We start from the raw sequence: 16102 nt of genomic DNA, 5'->3' as shown, positions 1-16102 counted from the left end.
AACCGTCATCTCCTTTTACGAAAAGACCAATGTCACATAATACTGTCTATTTTTAGATGCACTAAGAGTCTAAGGCCCAGATAAATAGTCGTTGCTTAGCACTTGCTCAAACTAATGCTTAGCCAAGTACGACTTCACCTGAACTAAGTCGAGTTGCAATGAGTCTCTAAAATAGACACTACTTAGCGTTTGCTCGGCTAAGTCACTGTCTTAGAACCTGTTATGTCAAATATGCGTCAAATATGTATTTATTTATCTGTGGTCATGGTTTCATTCCGTAGTTTTTTAGCAAATTTGGTATAAATGTGGTCTGTGGATAGCCTGAGAGCTTAGAATAATAATTTCCTGAGAGTGTGGCAGATGTGACAATAGACAAAATTGTATGTATGCTAAGCAAGGGCCAAGTCTTGACAAATGTGAACTCGAACTCGGCTAAGTCAGAGTGCGAACTTACTGGCATAGTCTGTGCTCAAGTAGTGTCTATTTTAGTGAATTCGTGTTCTTAGCATGTGCTTAAGCTAAGACTCCGTCTTAGTTTCGTCTATTTATCTTGGCCTCAGACAGTCTAAGTGCTAGGATGGCTGGACCGGTTGGCTAACTGTTCCTAGACTTACTCTAGTCTAGACAAAGCTGACACGGTAGATGGAAGATATTATACACATGTATACTCCTAAACAACAAGGATAAGCGAGAAAAATACACTGGATTTCTTATAATTAGCGGTTGTTTTTAATTTTTTGTTGGTAATAATTGTAATAAAATAACTAACAATACTTTTTTGTAATAATCTATCTTCGCTGCCACACTCTTTTCTTTGCCTTGCTCATGCAAGAAGTATCGACCATAGGTTGGTTATTGATACAGCGGGCAACTCGTCTACCCAAATAGAACATGGCATGGCATGGCTGTGTAATAGATACGGTTATTTGTGGTAGTCCATGGAAGCTTAAAGTGTGTGGAAGGCCTGTGTGCGAATCACGAATATTATCGAGTTAAGTCCATAGCAATTTGTATGACATATAGTTAGAACCTAACAAAACGCATCCAGTGACCCGCCTCCCGAATTACTTTAGACTAAAGTCGACAATATTCGTGATTCGTACACGCTGTACAGCTAGCTTTTTTATATGGATATGAGATTCATTATATTGCTATTCTTATTTTCTCCCCTTGTAATTATATTAGTGCTACCCGGTAGACTAAGTTCAGTACCGTTTCTTACATTAACAGCACCTTTCGTGTTTGTATGCGGTTTTCAAGTATGCGCTCTATGCCTGAAACAAGAAAATTATTATACTCGGAGGAAAATTCCAATAGGAAATAAATTTCCTAGTTTAACCGGCACAATACCTACAGTATTGAGATACCAAACTCACATATGAAGAGATGTCTACCCTGCTAACACAGATTGAGGCATGCCTTAATTCGCGACCGATCTGTCAGATAGACAACACTACAGAAACGCCGCTAACACCGGGACATTTCTTAGTGGGAGAACCTCTAATAGGTGTACCTGGTCCAGACTACCAAACTAAGAAGATCGGATTGTTAACAAGATGGCAACTCATTCAACGAATGACAAGTGATTTCTGGTGTAGATGGCGAACAGAGTATCTCAACACTCTGCAACAGAGATTCAAGTGGCAAGTAGCAGTTCCATCACCAAAGATAGGCGATTTGGTAGTCGTCAAGAATGAAGACATGCCCCCGACTAAATGGTTACTGGGTCGAATCAAGTATCTTCACCCAGGAGAAGATAACATAGTCAGAGTTGTGACGGTACAGTGCAAAGGAAACAATGAATTGAAGAGACCTTTGTACAAGATAATACCACTGCCGAAACAACCTGAGGCCGAGTAAGTCATGGTGGGCGGCATGCAAGTACAATTGAAAGGAATGAGAAACTATAAATTTTTATGCAGTCCATTGCTATTTATAAGCTATATTAAGTTTACAGTTAGTTAAGTATATTTGTTTAGTTAATTTTATCTTAAAAACTATGTTTTTGGTGGGCGGTATGTCCGATTCACTATGGTATAAAAAGAAGAAATTACTATGTCAAAAGTGAAGTTGAGAAATAAAACAGCGAAAATAAGTAAAACGTGTTTCAATATAACAAATCCAATTTATTTAGGCAATTAAGACCACGAAATACAACAAACATAATGGTTTAGACATATTGAGTATTGAGTATTAAGGGTACAGGCCACTACAGGCAGACCGTAGGGTGCATTCCGTACACAACTGTACATAGCTCACTACCTCTAACACAGTTCATATAGGCATTAGGTATATGTGGTTCACCGAGTGAGACTGGTATTGGTAACTATGTGGATCGAGTTTAGGTTATGTGGTCCATGACGTGATGATTTATTGGATGGTTGAACCCATCCTATGTACCTAAATTATAGTACCTAGGTATAATTATGTACTCAATAGTACCAAATATAGACTGGACTTATAGACTTATACATTTTCAGGCGTAGATATTATTTCATTTTTTCTGAAAAAATCTAAATCTAAAGTAACATAACATCTATGTTATGGAGTAACTTAAGTAGGTGCTTACACAAAAAAGTTAAATTTTTTAATCTAACTTACCTACGTATATTTTATATTTCAAAGTGTATTTTTGGATAATCTATGATAAATATCTTGATAACTAAGTAACTAATAATTATTAGGTGCTTAAACTTAAGTATAAAAATCTAAACATCGCAAAAATTACCGCAAGTGAAAAGGTTATCTCCATTCCCCACAGATCCAATCACGACGCCGCCTAATTATCAAATTATACAATAAGTTGATGTTGTTGCTGAGTTCACTAATCTGCTGTATACAAACAGCTGTGTGTGTGTGTGCGTGGATCAAGCGAATTGTCTGCGCCGGCGCACAGCGCGCGCCGCAGTCGCCGACACCGCCGCCGTGACGATGACAGTTCTCTGTGTATAAAAGTAAACATTGACCAATCAATACCACATTCGATTTTCGAAATCCAAATTCGCGGTTGTGTTTGTGATTTAATTGCAGGTATGGATTTTTTACTTTATGTAGTTGCATTAATTTGATAACTCCTTTTTTTGCCGGCTAATCTAAATTTATTGGTGCTTGATCTGTATTATTTATTTTGAATTCGATCATTGATAAAGTGAGAAACCGTTATAAACGGTATTGGAACGGTTAGTTAATAATACATTATTGATTTAGCGGTGATATCCATAAACAAGTTCATTTTTAAATCTAATCTAGATGTAGAAGAAAACTTGATTTTAAATTAAATTATCAGTGCTTGATTGTGAAAAATTCTTATAAAAATTATGAATAAGTAGTGTATTAATTTAATTTCTGTTGCTTTAAAAGTTGAGTCCCTTAATATTTTTAGATTATTTTAGATTTGGGCCCGCTTACGCTTTAGGCACAAAGTTCAGCCATATCCGAGCATAACAAACTATTTCGTAACTGCTGTAATCAATAAGGCCAAGGCTGCTCACTACGGTGGAGGCTCAATATATTTTGCACAAGTGCATTGCCTTTTACCTCTACTGAGTGTCTGACCGTTGAATATTTTTAAGGGTGTTAAAAAAGGGGTAAGTACAGAAGAGGATAACATTTTGAAAAGTTAAACCTCTGAAAATAATTACAAATTCCAAGTTTGATGATTTTATTTTGAATTAGTCCGTTATTTGTGACTTAATTCATAGGTAAAATACTTGTTATTAGATTTTACCGGTTTCACAGTAAACAAATGTTGCTGTAAAAGTAAGTACATGCGGACAGTAACTATTTAGCTTTGTTTCGTTTATTGTTTATCAAAGATGTATACAAATATAATTAATACAAGTAGCTGTTGACCGCGTGCTTCGCATTGTCCTAAAAGAATTTCTATTAATCTCTCTTTCCCTACCGTCTCTTTCCTTTCCCTCACCTTTTCTTCCACGTCTATTCCATCCCTTCATTCCCCTCATCTTCCATTTCATCTGCTCCGTTTACCTCCCCTATGCTTACCTTCCCTTCTCAAACCAACTAATCAATAATTCTGTAAAAGATTGGCAAAGATTGGACTCAGAATAATCACAGACTGAAATCCATGAAATTACTTTTTAAATAGGTAATGATAACAATGAGCCGTTTTCCTTGACAGCTGTCAGTTGAGCTTTTGGGTAAGCCGATAGATGGCGTGAAAACGCAGTGTACCAACTGTCAAAAATTACATAGAGAGCAAAGAGTACTAAACTCAGAATAAGAACTCACTAGTTGTGATTAAATGTCGGGTGGTAGCGCGAGCCATCCTTCCGAGGCTCAGACTGCATGTGGCTTGGGATAGTGCTAAGTATTCTGTGAATAGTTCTACCCGCGCCGTCACGTAGTGTTCTTTTCTCTATGCGCGCCGCGCCGTTTGAACGGGTGCTGCGTGCGAGAACTGATTTTCTATTTTTATTTATTGTATGATCCTAAATAAGATCCCAAAGAAATACTTACAAGACAAGATGAGAATGTGTGCCGTCGCAACTTGTAAAAATAAAGGACATCATAAATTTCCAAATGATGAAAGCCAGGCGCAACAATGGATTAAGGCGACTCGGATAAATGTGCGAAAAGTTGATTGGAAACTGCGAAAACATTCATGGTTGTGTTCGGATCATTTCATACCAAGTGATTTTCATTCACGTAAGTACCTAAGTTAAATCATTCGCGGTAATGTAAATTAACCATTGTTACATAACATGATATATTATGTAGGTACCTACCTATCTAACATAAGCACTCAAACAGGTAGGTAGAGTTGCCCAACATGACCCACCAAGTCAGGGATTAAATTCATTAAAAAGGATTTGAGCTGCATGTAGGTACTTATAGCTTTTCACATTTTATATGCAATAGGTTGCTTGCTCAGTCAGTACCTGTACCTATATAAGCAACAGTGACATCGACATCATAGAGAAAATAATACTACAATTCTACCTACCTACGTCACTTTCACATTTCGTTAGCCTCACAGAATAACATATTGTGATCTGAGTGTGTTCTGAGGGTTTGAAAGTTGGTACAACCCCAGACAACGCCATCTATTTCTCCAAAAAGGAACTTTTTTTTTTTTTTAACAAACGCCTCATTATGGCTCTGTTGATCTGCGTCACTAATAAGTTGTAATAAGTCACACCAAGTCACATACAAACATAGACTAGAATATTCATACAAATCTCAGATCAACTACAAATAGATTCGCAATCGCCGTGTGCACTATTCTCTTTCTCACTCAAACCATAGATGTTGCCGACAAAAAAATAAAACCTAAATATGGGGAAATTTAACTTATCATAATAACAAAAACAAAACTTGAGTATATCGTCGGTTGATAGGAAAAAGACACTAAAGGCAAATTTTTCAATAGCCAGATAAAAGTTTTGCTGGGAAATAATTTTGATGCTGTTGCGTCTCAATGTTTCTCAATTTATTTATTTATTTATTTATTATAATAACAATAATGCTTAACAGCTACGGCCAACACGCGATTATTGCTAGGTAGTACAAAAATATATGAGTACTTACAAAAATTATATACAAAATAGAATTTAGCATTCACAACAAATACCTACAATTAAAATTACTCAATGTTTGTATTACCCAGATAACATTTATCTGATAATTGAAAAATCAGCCTTAGTGAGTTTTTCCTGTCAACCGTCGCTATAAGAAAAAAAACTTTACTCATACTTATTTGATTTCAATATAATTATTTAATATACACAAACTGAGTGGATTGTATGATTCATTGTCTTCGTCCAATCGAAACAATCCTCTTCAAAATGTGCCGAACACAATTTTTGTATGTTTCCTTGGTTCCCAATTTGTGCGACCGGTAATGTCTATCCATTTTCTTGATATATTTTTTTCTGTCGGAAACCTATGAAGCAGAGATAAATGGATGAGCATGAGCATTATAATCGTGGGCCAAATATGTGATGGGGTTTTTTTTAAAGGAAACACGTATTTCGTATCAATACAATAAACTTTATATTATACAGAAGAAATCACACATAGAAGAAAAAAACGAAACGAACGTTTCCTCACAATGAGAGGCACCTCATTCGAAAGAAGAGAATGACTTCTACAAAATACAATCTTCACAAAAACCGAATTCGTGCGCCCCATTTGTAAACCCAACCCGAGTCCGTTACAATTTCTAGTATTTTCTTTGCATACTATAATATTTGTGGGTAAAATAAATTTTCAATAACTTGCAACACCATGTGATTTGTTATGATATGGTACCTCGTAATTTTTACTTAAAACTGATACTAAAAGACCTTACAGTATTAAAATTAGTATCGTTTTATATTAAAATCGAGCCAATAGATAGTACTATGATGAATGTAAGCTTGTTAAACTTGATAGTATCTACTTACATGTGAAAATATATCTCATCCATCATTCCATCGTGTTTTCGTTCAATATGCTCAATACAACCGAACGAAATCCACCCACCCATGTCACACACTCTTTAAGTGATGATAATAGTCTAATAAACTTAATAAACACCCACAAATCACTAGCAAATTAATAATAAATAACTTTTAGAAATTCTTTGTTGTAACTGTCAGCCTTTGTTTGGCACAGATTTTTCATTTGTTTCATTGTTTGGCACAGAGAACTGACGTAAACAGGCGCCAGAGCAAAAAGGACAAAAAAACCTGTACAGCTTAACGTTTCTCTCTTACGCTTGATGTAGCTAAGCGTCTCTTTTTCGCAATGTCAGAACTGTCACGATTATACCCCTGTGATACAAATACAAAATACCAAAATACAAAGTCCTTGCATAAAGCTGAACAAAAATACTTCACTCTGAAACCAACATAATATTAATATAAATTATTATGAAAGAATTGATGTATTTAATAATAATTATAATTATAGATTGTCTCAATTGATATCAAGACCAAACTAAACAAGAACAGTAAGTACCATAGGTTAAGAATTGACTTTGATGAAGAGTATAAAATGGTGATCTATGAGCAAGTATGTATAAGTAGCTATTCAAGCACATAATTATAACTCGTACCTATAGTAAATACATAATATTTATTACTTGTAATAATAATGTATACAAGTTATAAAATATACAAACAATACATAATTTGAGCAGAATATTAAAATTTAATGATTATGTGTGTGTAATAATATGTATGTTGAATTATTGTCTATTGTGATGTGATGTACTTATGTTATTGTTGTATGGAATGATTGCAATTGTTTATAGTAACTATAAGTATTATAAATAAGAAATACTTAATGTATGGGTATGTTAAACTAGGTATCTACTATGTTCGCGAACCTCTTGCTTCTTACTGCAAAAACTTGTGTGCTAATTAAAAATCTTTAATTGATAATTTTGAAATGCCTGATTGTTATAGTCTACTTTTAATCCTGTAATTTTCACGTGAAACTGAAACGTAGGAGTTTCCCCACCCATTTCAGTAAGATTCTGATTAATTCTCGCCTCTTCGGTGCATCATATGTAATTACATTGAATTTCATTTTCAATTTCCTTATCAGAACCAAAAGGTTTAATAATTTTTTTTATAAACCATTTGGTTAATATTTATGTTAGTTTCCGCCAATGGGAGCAACAAACAGGACGATGTAGCCTGGGTCACCCTCCGGCTTGCTACAACCGACTAACCGAATTATAACCAAAAGTTACTGGACGAGTACCTAAACCCGAGAATGGAGTACGGTGGCCATTCTTGAATAACACCGGGCACAGGCTGTATTGGCCGATGAGTTTGATGACAAATAATAGTAGATATGTCGCAGGCATCTGGTTTAATCTCCTGTTTGATTGAACCGCTAGCCCGTTCATTGGATGACGCTGCTTAGTTGTATGACTAGGCCGAACGTTGATTGCACAAGCGTCACAAAACGTCCAACTAGTTAGCTGACTTAAAATCAGTCAGGTGGTGAACAAAACAAATATGGCGTCTAACAGCTAACAGCTGACACAAAAAGCACCTATATTGTTAGTTTTTTGCAAATAAATTAGCTTTAAAGTGCGTTATTTGTGTTAAAATAGTATGACAACATGGATTTACCTATTATTATGCCGCGGGCGGATAGTTTCAAAGAAAAAAATGTGGCGTAACTGGATAATTATAAACAACAATATATAGGTACGTTTATTGTTATTGTTTAGTTAATTTGTGAGATAAGAGCTTTGTAACATAGTCTTTTTGTTGACTCTTGTCTGGTCATGTTCACCCTAACCAGACCTTACAAAGACTTACTATATCCCATTCAACGACTCCGCTGAATGACGTTCAGTCAAGACGTCGAACGTTACAATTAACGACTTGACGAGTTGTCCTTTAGTCATACAACTGAATGGCGCCATCCAATGAACAGGCTAGTGGTTCAATCAAACAGGAGATTAAACCAGTTGCCTGCGACAGATACACTATAATCTGCCGCTCTTAAATATCATTTAAAGTTCGAGATAGGTATAACATATACACATATGTAAGCAAATCCAGATACCAGCTGTATGAGTCATAAGCCGGTATGATTCTACATTGCACAGTTGGAGTATCTACCTTGGAACAGGTTCCCTGTGATGCAATGACCCGCCTCAGCCGGCACATGACTCGTTTACTTAACGACGTGTCCATTGCCGTTTGGCGTATCGTATACTGAACTTTTAAGGTAAGCGTCTACATTTCGGCGTCGTACGCAATGGATTCGCATTCAGTATTCTTTGTATATAAATTCACACGAGTACGTCCATTTAATTGGCGTTGCCGTCGCCATTTGTCCATACATTTATGAAAATCCGTTTGGTCCGATACCTTTCATCAGCTACCAAATATGTGATATGAACCAGAAGTTATGATATAGTGGCTTAAATAATATTAATAATGACGAAGGCTTAAATAGTGTTACTGGGAGAGGGGCATCTGTCTAACGGTAGACATTATGTGACTGATAATGATTATGATGCCGTTTTAATCATATAATAATAAAATACCACGGCGATTGATTTTGAGTACGCATCCCATCAGCTCGCCAGGTCAGAACACGATTGGAAAGATAAAAATAATAAAAAGAGCTTTGAACTGTCCGCTACTGGGTAAGACAAATATTTAAGCTATACTATATACTGTTTAAGCAAAATATTTTAGCAAAATTATATTGATAGGTGGATTGATAATTAAATTGAAACGATAAGAATTGATAAGATGATTTGGGAAATATACATTGCAAAAGTAGACGGATTTGCAAAATAATTATATACATACATACAAAGATGCTAATGAGGGAGACTAGATTATACGAGTACCTCAGTCAAAATAAAATTTAGAAACAATACTATGACGTAACTGTCTTACATAATTTATTTATGTTTTAGTATAGATAATTGCCCCATGAAATGGATTTGCCAAATCGTCTAGTTTTTACCCGACTGCCGAAGGAGGAGGGTAATGTTTTTATTAAGAAAGATAAACCGAGCACTGTATCGTAAAAAAGTGTGTGTCTGTGAAATTCTGTTTGTCCTACAAATCAGACTTGCAGCTCGATCACTGATAAATATTTCTCGATCACTGATAAATATTTCACGTTGCATAAGTCATATGCTTGCCTCTGTCGTGTGGTGTCCTTGCAGCTGAGTCCACATAATAGTCTCAGCCGTTACCCTTCGATGCACATCGGTGACCGCCAGTTTTTGTTAGAAAACCTTAGGTCTAGGTATTTACGCTTGACGCGGTTTTTCTCGCCTGTTTAATTTTGCTAAAATGAAAAGGTGGCATACATAATTATGCAGATCGATAAATCATTATAAATGCAAGCCTTTTGTTTTTTACCGATCTCACGCTTGAACAACTGCATCAGTTGTGGTTGCGGCCAATATGGTCATAGAGACAGATTCGGTCTAGGAATTTCCAGTGCATTACAATTCAGTGCAAGATAGTGTCTCTATACTTAATTATCTGCAACTTATTTTTTGAATAATTTAGGAAGAGCAGTTATAGGTATATCGTATAAAGGTTTTCACACATAACAAAGTTGATAAGTGCAATACAAGTGTAATAACTACTCTACGTACTACTACGTAGTCCATGTAAGATTCTCACATTACACAACTTGAATGCTCCTGAAGTTTGCTACAATTACAAAAAATTATGTTGTTTAGACCGAGTGGTACAAATAACTTATATTCAAAAAATACTTTTCTTTTCCCCGCAGACGATGCTGAAGATCGGCGGCGGCGCGGCGCTGGTGGCGGCCATCGTCGCGGTGTTCGTGGTTGCCACGCAGGTACCATCTTTCAAGAATCATTTATTTTCTTATATATCTACTCGTACTAACCTAACCTAACCGCGTTAGTATACAGGGTGGCCCAAAGAGTGACGTCCAAAGGAAAATGTTTGATTTCTTAGGTCAAGGGGTAGCCAAATCACCCCCATGTATGTTCAGCAATTTTTAGTAGTTTAGGAGTTATGATTTTTTTAACTAATTTTCTGCGAATATCGACCTCAGTGGATCAATTATGTTTTATTATTTTTTTGGATAACTTTTTTAAATTATTTTTTATTTTTGTGTCATCCTCTTAAGTTGTTCTTTTAACCATAAAAGTTTCAGCTTCCTAGCTGTAATGTAAGTTAGTTATTTTTATATCGAAAGTTCAAATTATATCATCGAGCTAGACTGCTCTGAATTTTCAACTTTAAATTAAAAATTGAACTAGATATTCTCATGGTCCCTTATTAATTTTAAAATACTTTATATAATAAAGTATGTCATAATTATAAAAGGGCTATCTTTATATACCTAGCTTTGGCTTTAAGCCTTGTATCCTGACGCCTGAGCGCGCTAGGATTTGCTCGGGCCGAGCGTGCTCAGGCGTCTCCATTTGAGAGCGGTTCATCCGCCCGAGCATGCTCAAGTAGATACAAGGCTTATAGGTAGGTCCTAGCCTTAGTTCTGAAACTGTTATTTTCTTCACTGTAATAAATAATATTTTCTTTCTCCTCAGGGCCGCGACCCCGACCTGGAGGCGCTGGAGCACGAGGGGCAGGAGTACATCAAGACCCTCGACGTGGCCACCGGCTTCAGGAGGAACCGAGCCTCGCTGGCCGAGTGGGCCTACACGTCGAACATTACTAAGGAGAATGAGGAGAGGAAGGTGGGTTTTGATGGTGTTTATTACACACCAGTTAAATACGCACAATAGTTTTTGTGGTTCAACTGGGAGTAGAAACCTTTCCCGAGCAGCCATATAATACCTATATGAAGAAGATTAGCTTACTTTATTTAGTTTTGGGAATAGCATGAGAACCCAATAAATAATACCTGTACTTAATTTTCCTACCAGATCAATAATTTATTCGACTATAGTGTAGTCATGCCGATTCATAAATTACTTGTAAGTAGTTTTGCTGAAACAGTTCGTCACGTTTGTTACGGCTGTCGACTGTAACTGTAGGTATAGGTAAGTATTCTAAATGTCCCATGAAAGTGAAAAAGACAAAGACAGATTCAACCACGTTCGTGCCAGATCTGCAAAGTCTGAATTGTTATGAATATGCCATTTAATATAATGTTATAAAATAAAATTCAATAACGCATATGGTTAAACACGTCATGCACGCAGCCGGAACCTAAACAAACTGAATACCTCAATGTTTGCAAACTTTAACCTCATGCGCAAGTCATTCAATGTGAATGAATCTTTGATGAACGTTTCTCGAATCAGTATTTTCTTCTTCTTAGCCTTTTCCTTAGTTAGGGTCACACACTTACACACCACACTCTCTCATATTATCTTTAACGCATTCAGGCTGTTTCTCGAATAGTTATGTTTAATCGATATGACAATATCGTTTCAGATCCATGTCCAGCTGGAGATATCAAAGGAAGACAAAGTAGCATGGGAGGAGACGAAGATGTACAAATGGCAAGACTTCCAGGACCTGTCTCTGAGGCGAATGTTCAAGAAGTACAGTCAGCTGGGTGCCTCCGCTCTACCTGACGACAAGTACAAGAAGTTCATGCAAGTCATATCGGACATGGAGTCCAACTACGCAACCGCCAAGATCTGCTCGTACAAAAATGAAAGCAAATGCGACTTGTCTTTGGAACCAGGTATGATACTCTCTTATAAGTTTATGAAATAAGGTTTCTTGTACTTTAAAAGCCTACATACAACCAAGGTACTAAAGGATGAAAGGATGTCGACGATGGTGTAATTTAAATTCAATTTGATATTAATTCACCATAGACTAACAATACATAATATCATAATATTCTGCCAATAATCTTCCTTTTCTGAACAAAGCCTCTACCAGGGAGCACCATTCCCTTCTGATTTTTAATAATAATAATAGCACACATACGTTCAGCGCTTACTATTCTTCTCACCACGTCGACTGCTCATCACACGCTACAATCCAGCATACACTGAACCCTCTCCCTCTTGCATTTCCAGACATCACAGAGATCTTCAGCAAGAGCCAAGACCCCGAGGAGCTGAAGCACGCGTGGGTGCAGTGGCACCGCGCGGCCGGCGCCCCCGCGCGGGACAACTTCACCGAGTATGTGCAGCTGGATAACGAGGCCGCACAACTTAATGGTGAGGATTAGATTGCGGTTTTTGTTGATATATGAAGGAGCAGTGGTAGCTCAATCGGGTAAGCGCCCGCTTCTCACGCCGGGGATACAGGTTCGAATCCCGGTCCTGACATGTATCAATGAGTTCTTTGGAATTTAAGTACAATGTATATCACGACTCTTACGGTAAAGGAAAACATCGTGAGGAAACCTGTATGTCTAGATCAAGCAAACCTGGGACATGTGAACTAACCGACCCACAGTGGATGGTAGATGTAGCATGGTGGGAAATTGTCTAAGCTTCCATTCGAGCGTGCCAGGTGCAGATACTACACCGCCACTGTAGATTAGATAGTATGGTTTAGCTAATTGATCTGGCTTACCAAAACATGGGGCGTATGGGCATTTGCATGTGACGTATCATTGTATAGTATTCATCTATCCCACCCCACCCTGTACAGAAAGTGAAGACTACCTACTTTGAGAAAAGTAGAACAACTTATTATTAACCTAGCTGCACAATATCCAATCCATAAAAACATGATTTGTTATTGATTCAGCCGTTTCTCACATTAGTTACGCATTTATAAATATAATAAATATACATACATAATATTCGTAAATTGTATAGTATGTACATATTGTATGTAAGACACTTTATTAGTTTAAGGTTTTCTGCGGAAATCGTGTTAAGTATTTTTACCCCAATTTTACCTAACTCCCATACATTCTACTCCCTGTACCTCCTACAGTAGAAAATGCTTTATCATTAATTCCACCTGATTGTATATATTTACTTTTGTACACTGTGCAATAAAAAAAAAATATTACCACAAGGAAAATCTCACAATCATATACCTATAATATTCCGTGTAATTCCAGACTTCAAAAACGTAGCGGAGTGGTGGCTGTCAGAATACGAGGTGCCAGACTTCGAGGCTCAAATCGCCGCGCTGTGGGAAGACGTGAAGCCTCTGTACCAACAGCTGCACGCGTATGTGAGGAAGAGGCTGAGGGACAAGTACGGCGACCAGGTGGTGTCGGCGAGAGGACCTATCCCCGCGCATTTGTTAGGTGAGGAACAGTCGCATTTATAGAGTACAGTACAGTATAAGGCTCGGTTAGCCGCCCTGTGGAAGTACGTGAGGACTCTGTAACAGTAGCTGCACGCATATGTCAGGAAGAGGGTGAGGGACAAGTACGGCGACCAGGTGGTGTTGGCAAGAAGACCTATTCCTGCGCATTTGTTAGGTGAGGACCGGTTGAAGTTATACAGTACAAAGTAGTATTTTTAGTCAGTTGATAATAATTAATGAAAGATAGGATGACTGTGTTTTATAAGTTATAGCTGTTCCCGCGCGCTTCGCTTCGCCTTAAAAAGTTTTCCCGTGGGAATTCCGGGATAAAAAGTAGCCTATGTTCTTTTTCAGGGTCTAGACCATATGTATACCAAATTTCATTCAAATCCGTTCAGTAGTTTTGGCGTGAAAGAGTAACAGACAGACAGACAGACAGACATACACAGTTACTTTCGCATTTATAATATTAGTTTAGTAGTTTATAATATTAGGATTACGATAACACTGACTTATACCCATCATCACAACATGGCGTAAGTAGTACTTATATCTGAAAAACTAAAACATAGTTATAATCTACGCGTTTCAGGTAACATGTGGGCGCAGACATGGTCGAATATAGAATCATTCACGAGGCCGTACCCTGACAAGAAGGAGATGGATGTCACTCAAGCAATGAAGGATCAAAACTACACTGCCCTGAAAATGTTCCAAATGTCCGACGAATTCTTCCGTTCACTGAACTTGACAGCCATGCCAGAACTCTTCTGGAAGAATTCTATCATTGAAAAGCCCAGTGACAGGGACATGGTCTGCCATGCTTCCGCTTGGGACTTCTTTGATGGAAAGGATTTCAGGTAAGCTAAGTTGATGTTTCGGACTTGTATTTGTTACAAGCAACTGGCTTCCTAATTACTTCATTTTAGCTAAATCTGCCATTGCTTCATAAGTTTGCTAAAGGAATTGTTACAAAATTTGCAATAGACACTACTTTGAGAAGATATTCAGTTGCTTAATGCTAAGTAGTTTTAAAATATTAACTATGATGACCAACATACTGTAATGAATGCGCAAATTAAATTTCAAGGATCAAACAGTGCACTACAGTCGATTATGAGTATTTCCAAACAACTCACCACGAAATGGGCCACATCCAATACTTCCTGCAGTACAAACACCAACCTGTCGTTTTCCGCGACGGAGCTAATCCAGGTACTTATTCCTAATCTATTCTAGAAACAACTAAAATGATATATTTCTTAAATCCAGGATCAAAATGTGCACATCCATCGATGCTGAATATTTAGAAACCGTCCACCACGAAATGGGGCACGTTCAATATTATTTGCAGTATAAACACCAACCTGTTATCTTTAGAGCGGGTGCAAATCCAGGTGAATTTGATGAATCAACTTTGAGACGTAAATAAAAAAATAACGATCACCAGTTCTATCCACAATAATCCGCAAAATCATTGTTAACATTATAAGTGTGAATTAACAAAAAAAAACATTCCAGTTAGAGATGCACTTCTGCACCCACAATTCAATAGAATGTACTCCATGTTACACCGATACCACTGCTACACTAACCATAACACCTGGTTGTCTTATCAGGTGGCTTTATATTTATAAATCTAATTCAATGTTTTCAGGTTTTCATGAGGCCGTTGGTGACACCATAGCATTATCAGTTTCGTCGCCTAAACATCTCCGTAGAGTCGGACTTAGCAACGGCGAAGCAGAGGATGACCAGACCGAGATCAATCAACTGTATAAAATGGTAAGAGAATCAATGATATTATTATGCTCAGCTCACCAAATTGCATTCAGATCCACCTATTTAGCTAACCAAGAACGATAAAAAAAAAATTATACATTAGAACAAGGCGTGAGTGTATGATATTACATAGGTAGAAATAAATACTATCCCATCAAAAACAATACTTGTCAAAAAAACCAAGTCTCGTAACTCAGTTGTTCTACGGTAAAAAGTTGTGAGATCCATATAATAATACGAAGTCTAAACCACGCACGCATCTCAATCTTAAAAATATTTAATGTTTTATATAAATCTTACAACTTTTTACCGTAGAACAACTGGGTTACGAGAATTGTTTTTTTTGACAAGTATTGTTTTTGATGGGATCTCATTTCTTTTTGTATTTTGTAGACAGTTCTACTTTTTTTTCTTTTCGGTACCTTCTAGGTTCGTAGGTGCGTTAACTTAGTTTGGTAGGTACCTACCTACATAAATCGCAAACTTGAGGTAAGAATCAAGAATCTTTATTTTTGGCTACGTAATGTACGTAATGAATAAACGTAACTTTGATACTTCGTACTGCATCAAATTTACATAATTAAATTTCAACCTTAGTTTCCAATACACAAAGTTCATTGTACATTAAGACAATTGGCCATGCT

At 37.0% G+C, this 16102-nt stretch overlaps 1 protein-coding gene across 3 annotated transcripts in view; it reads left to right on the top strand.

Moving 5' to 3' along the window:
- Nucleotides 1–16102, top strand: part of LOC105383330 (angiotensin-converting enzyme) — a 29018-nt gene that overhangs the window by 8489 nt on the left and 4427 nt on the right. Inside the window, exons 1-9 of one of the 3 annotated variants that reach the window (XM_038106727.2) lie at nt 2878–3030; nt 10237–10308; nt 11027–11176; nt 11880–12135; nt 12479–12622; nt 13483–13674; nt 14269–14536; nt 14767–14891; nt 15334–15461. In XM_038106727.2, coding sequence (XP_037962655.2) covers nt 10240–10308; nt 11027–11176; nt 11880–12135; nt 12479–12622; nt 13483–13674; nt 14269–14536; nt 14767–14891; nt 15334–15461 — 1332 coding nt within the window. In that variant the 5' untranslated portion in view covers nt 2878–3030; nt 10237–10239. Of the gene's footprint in view, nt 1–2877; nt 3031–10236; nt 10309–11026; nt 11177–11879; nt 12136–12478; nt 12623–13482; nt 13675–14268; nt 14537–14766; nt 14892–14948; nt 15074–15333; nt 15462–16102 lie in introns of those variants that run through there. The other 2 variants (XM_038106718.2, XM_038106708.2) reach the window with 2 other exon arrangements.

The sequence above is a fragment of the Plutella xylostella genome, chromosome 9, assembly GCF_932276165.1.
Source record: "Plutella xylostella chromosome 9, ilPluXylo3.1, whole genome shotgun sequence".
In the NCBI taxonomy this organism is placed as follows: domain Eukaryota; kingdom Metazoa; phylum Arthropoda; class Insecta; order Lepidoptera; family Plutellidae; genus Plutella; species Plutella xylostella.
The sequence above is the reverse complement of the archived record's forward strand: the minus strand, read 5'-3'. Positions and strand labels throughout refer to the sequence as shown.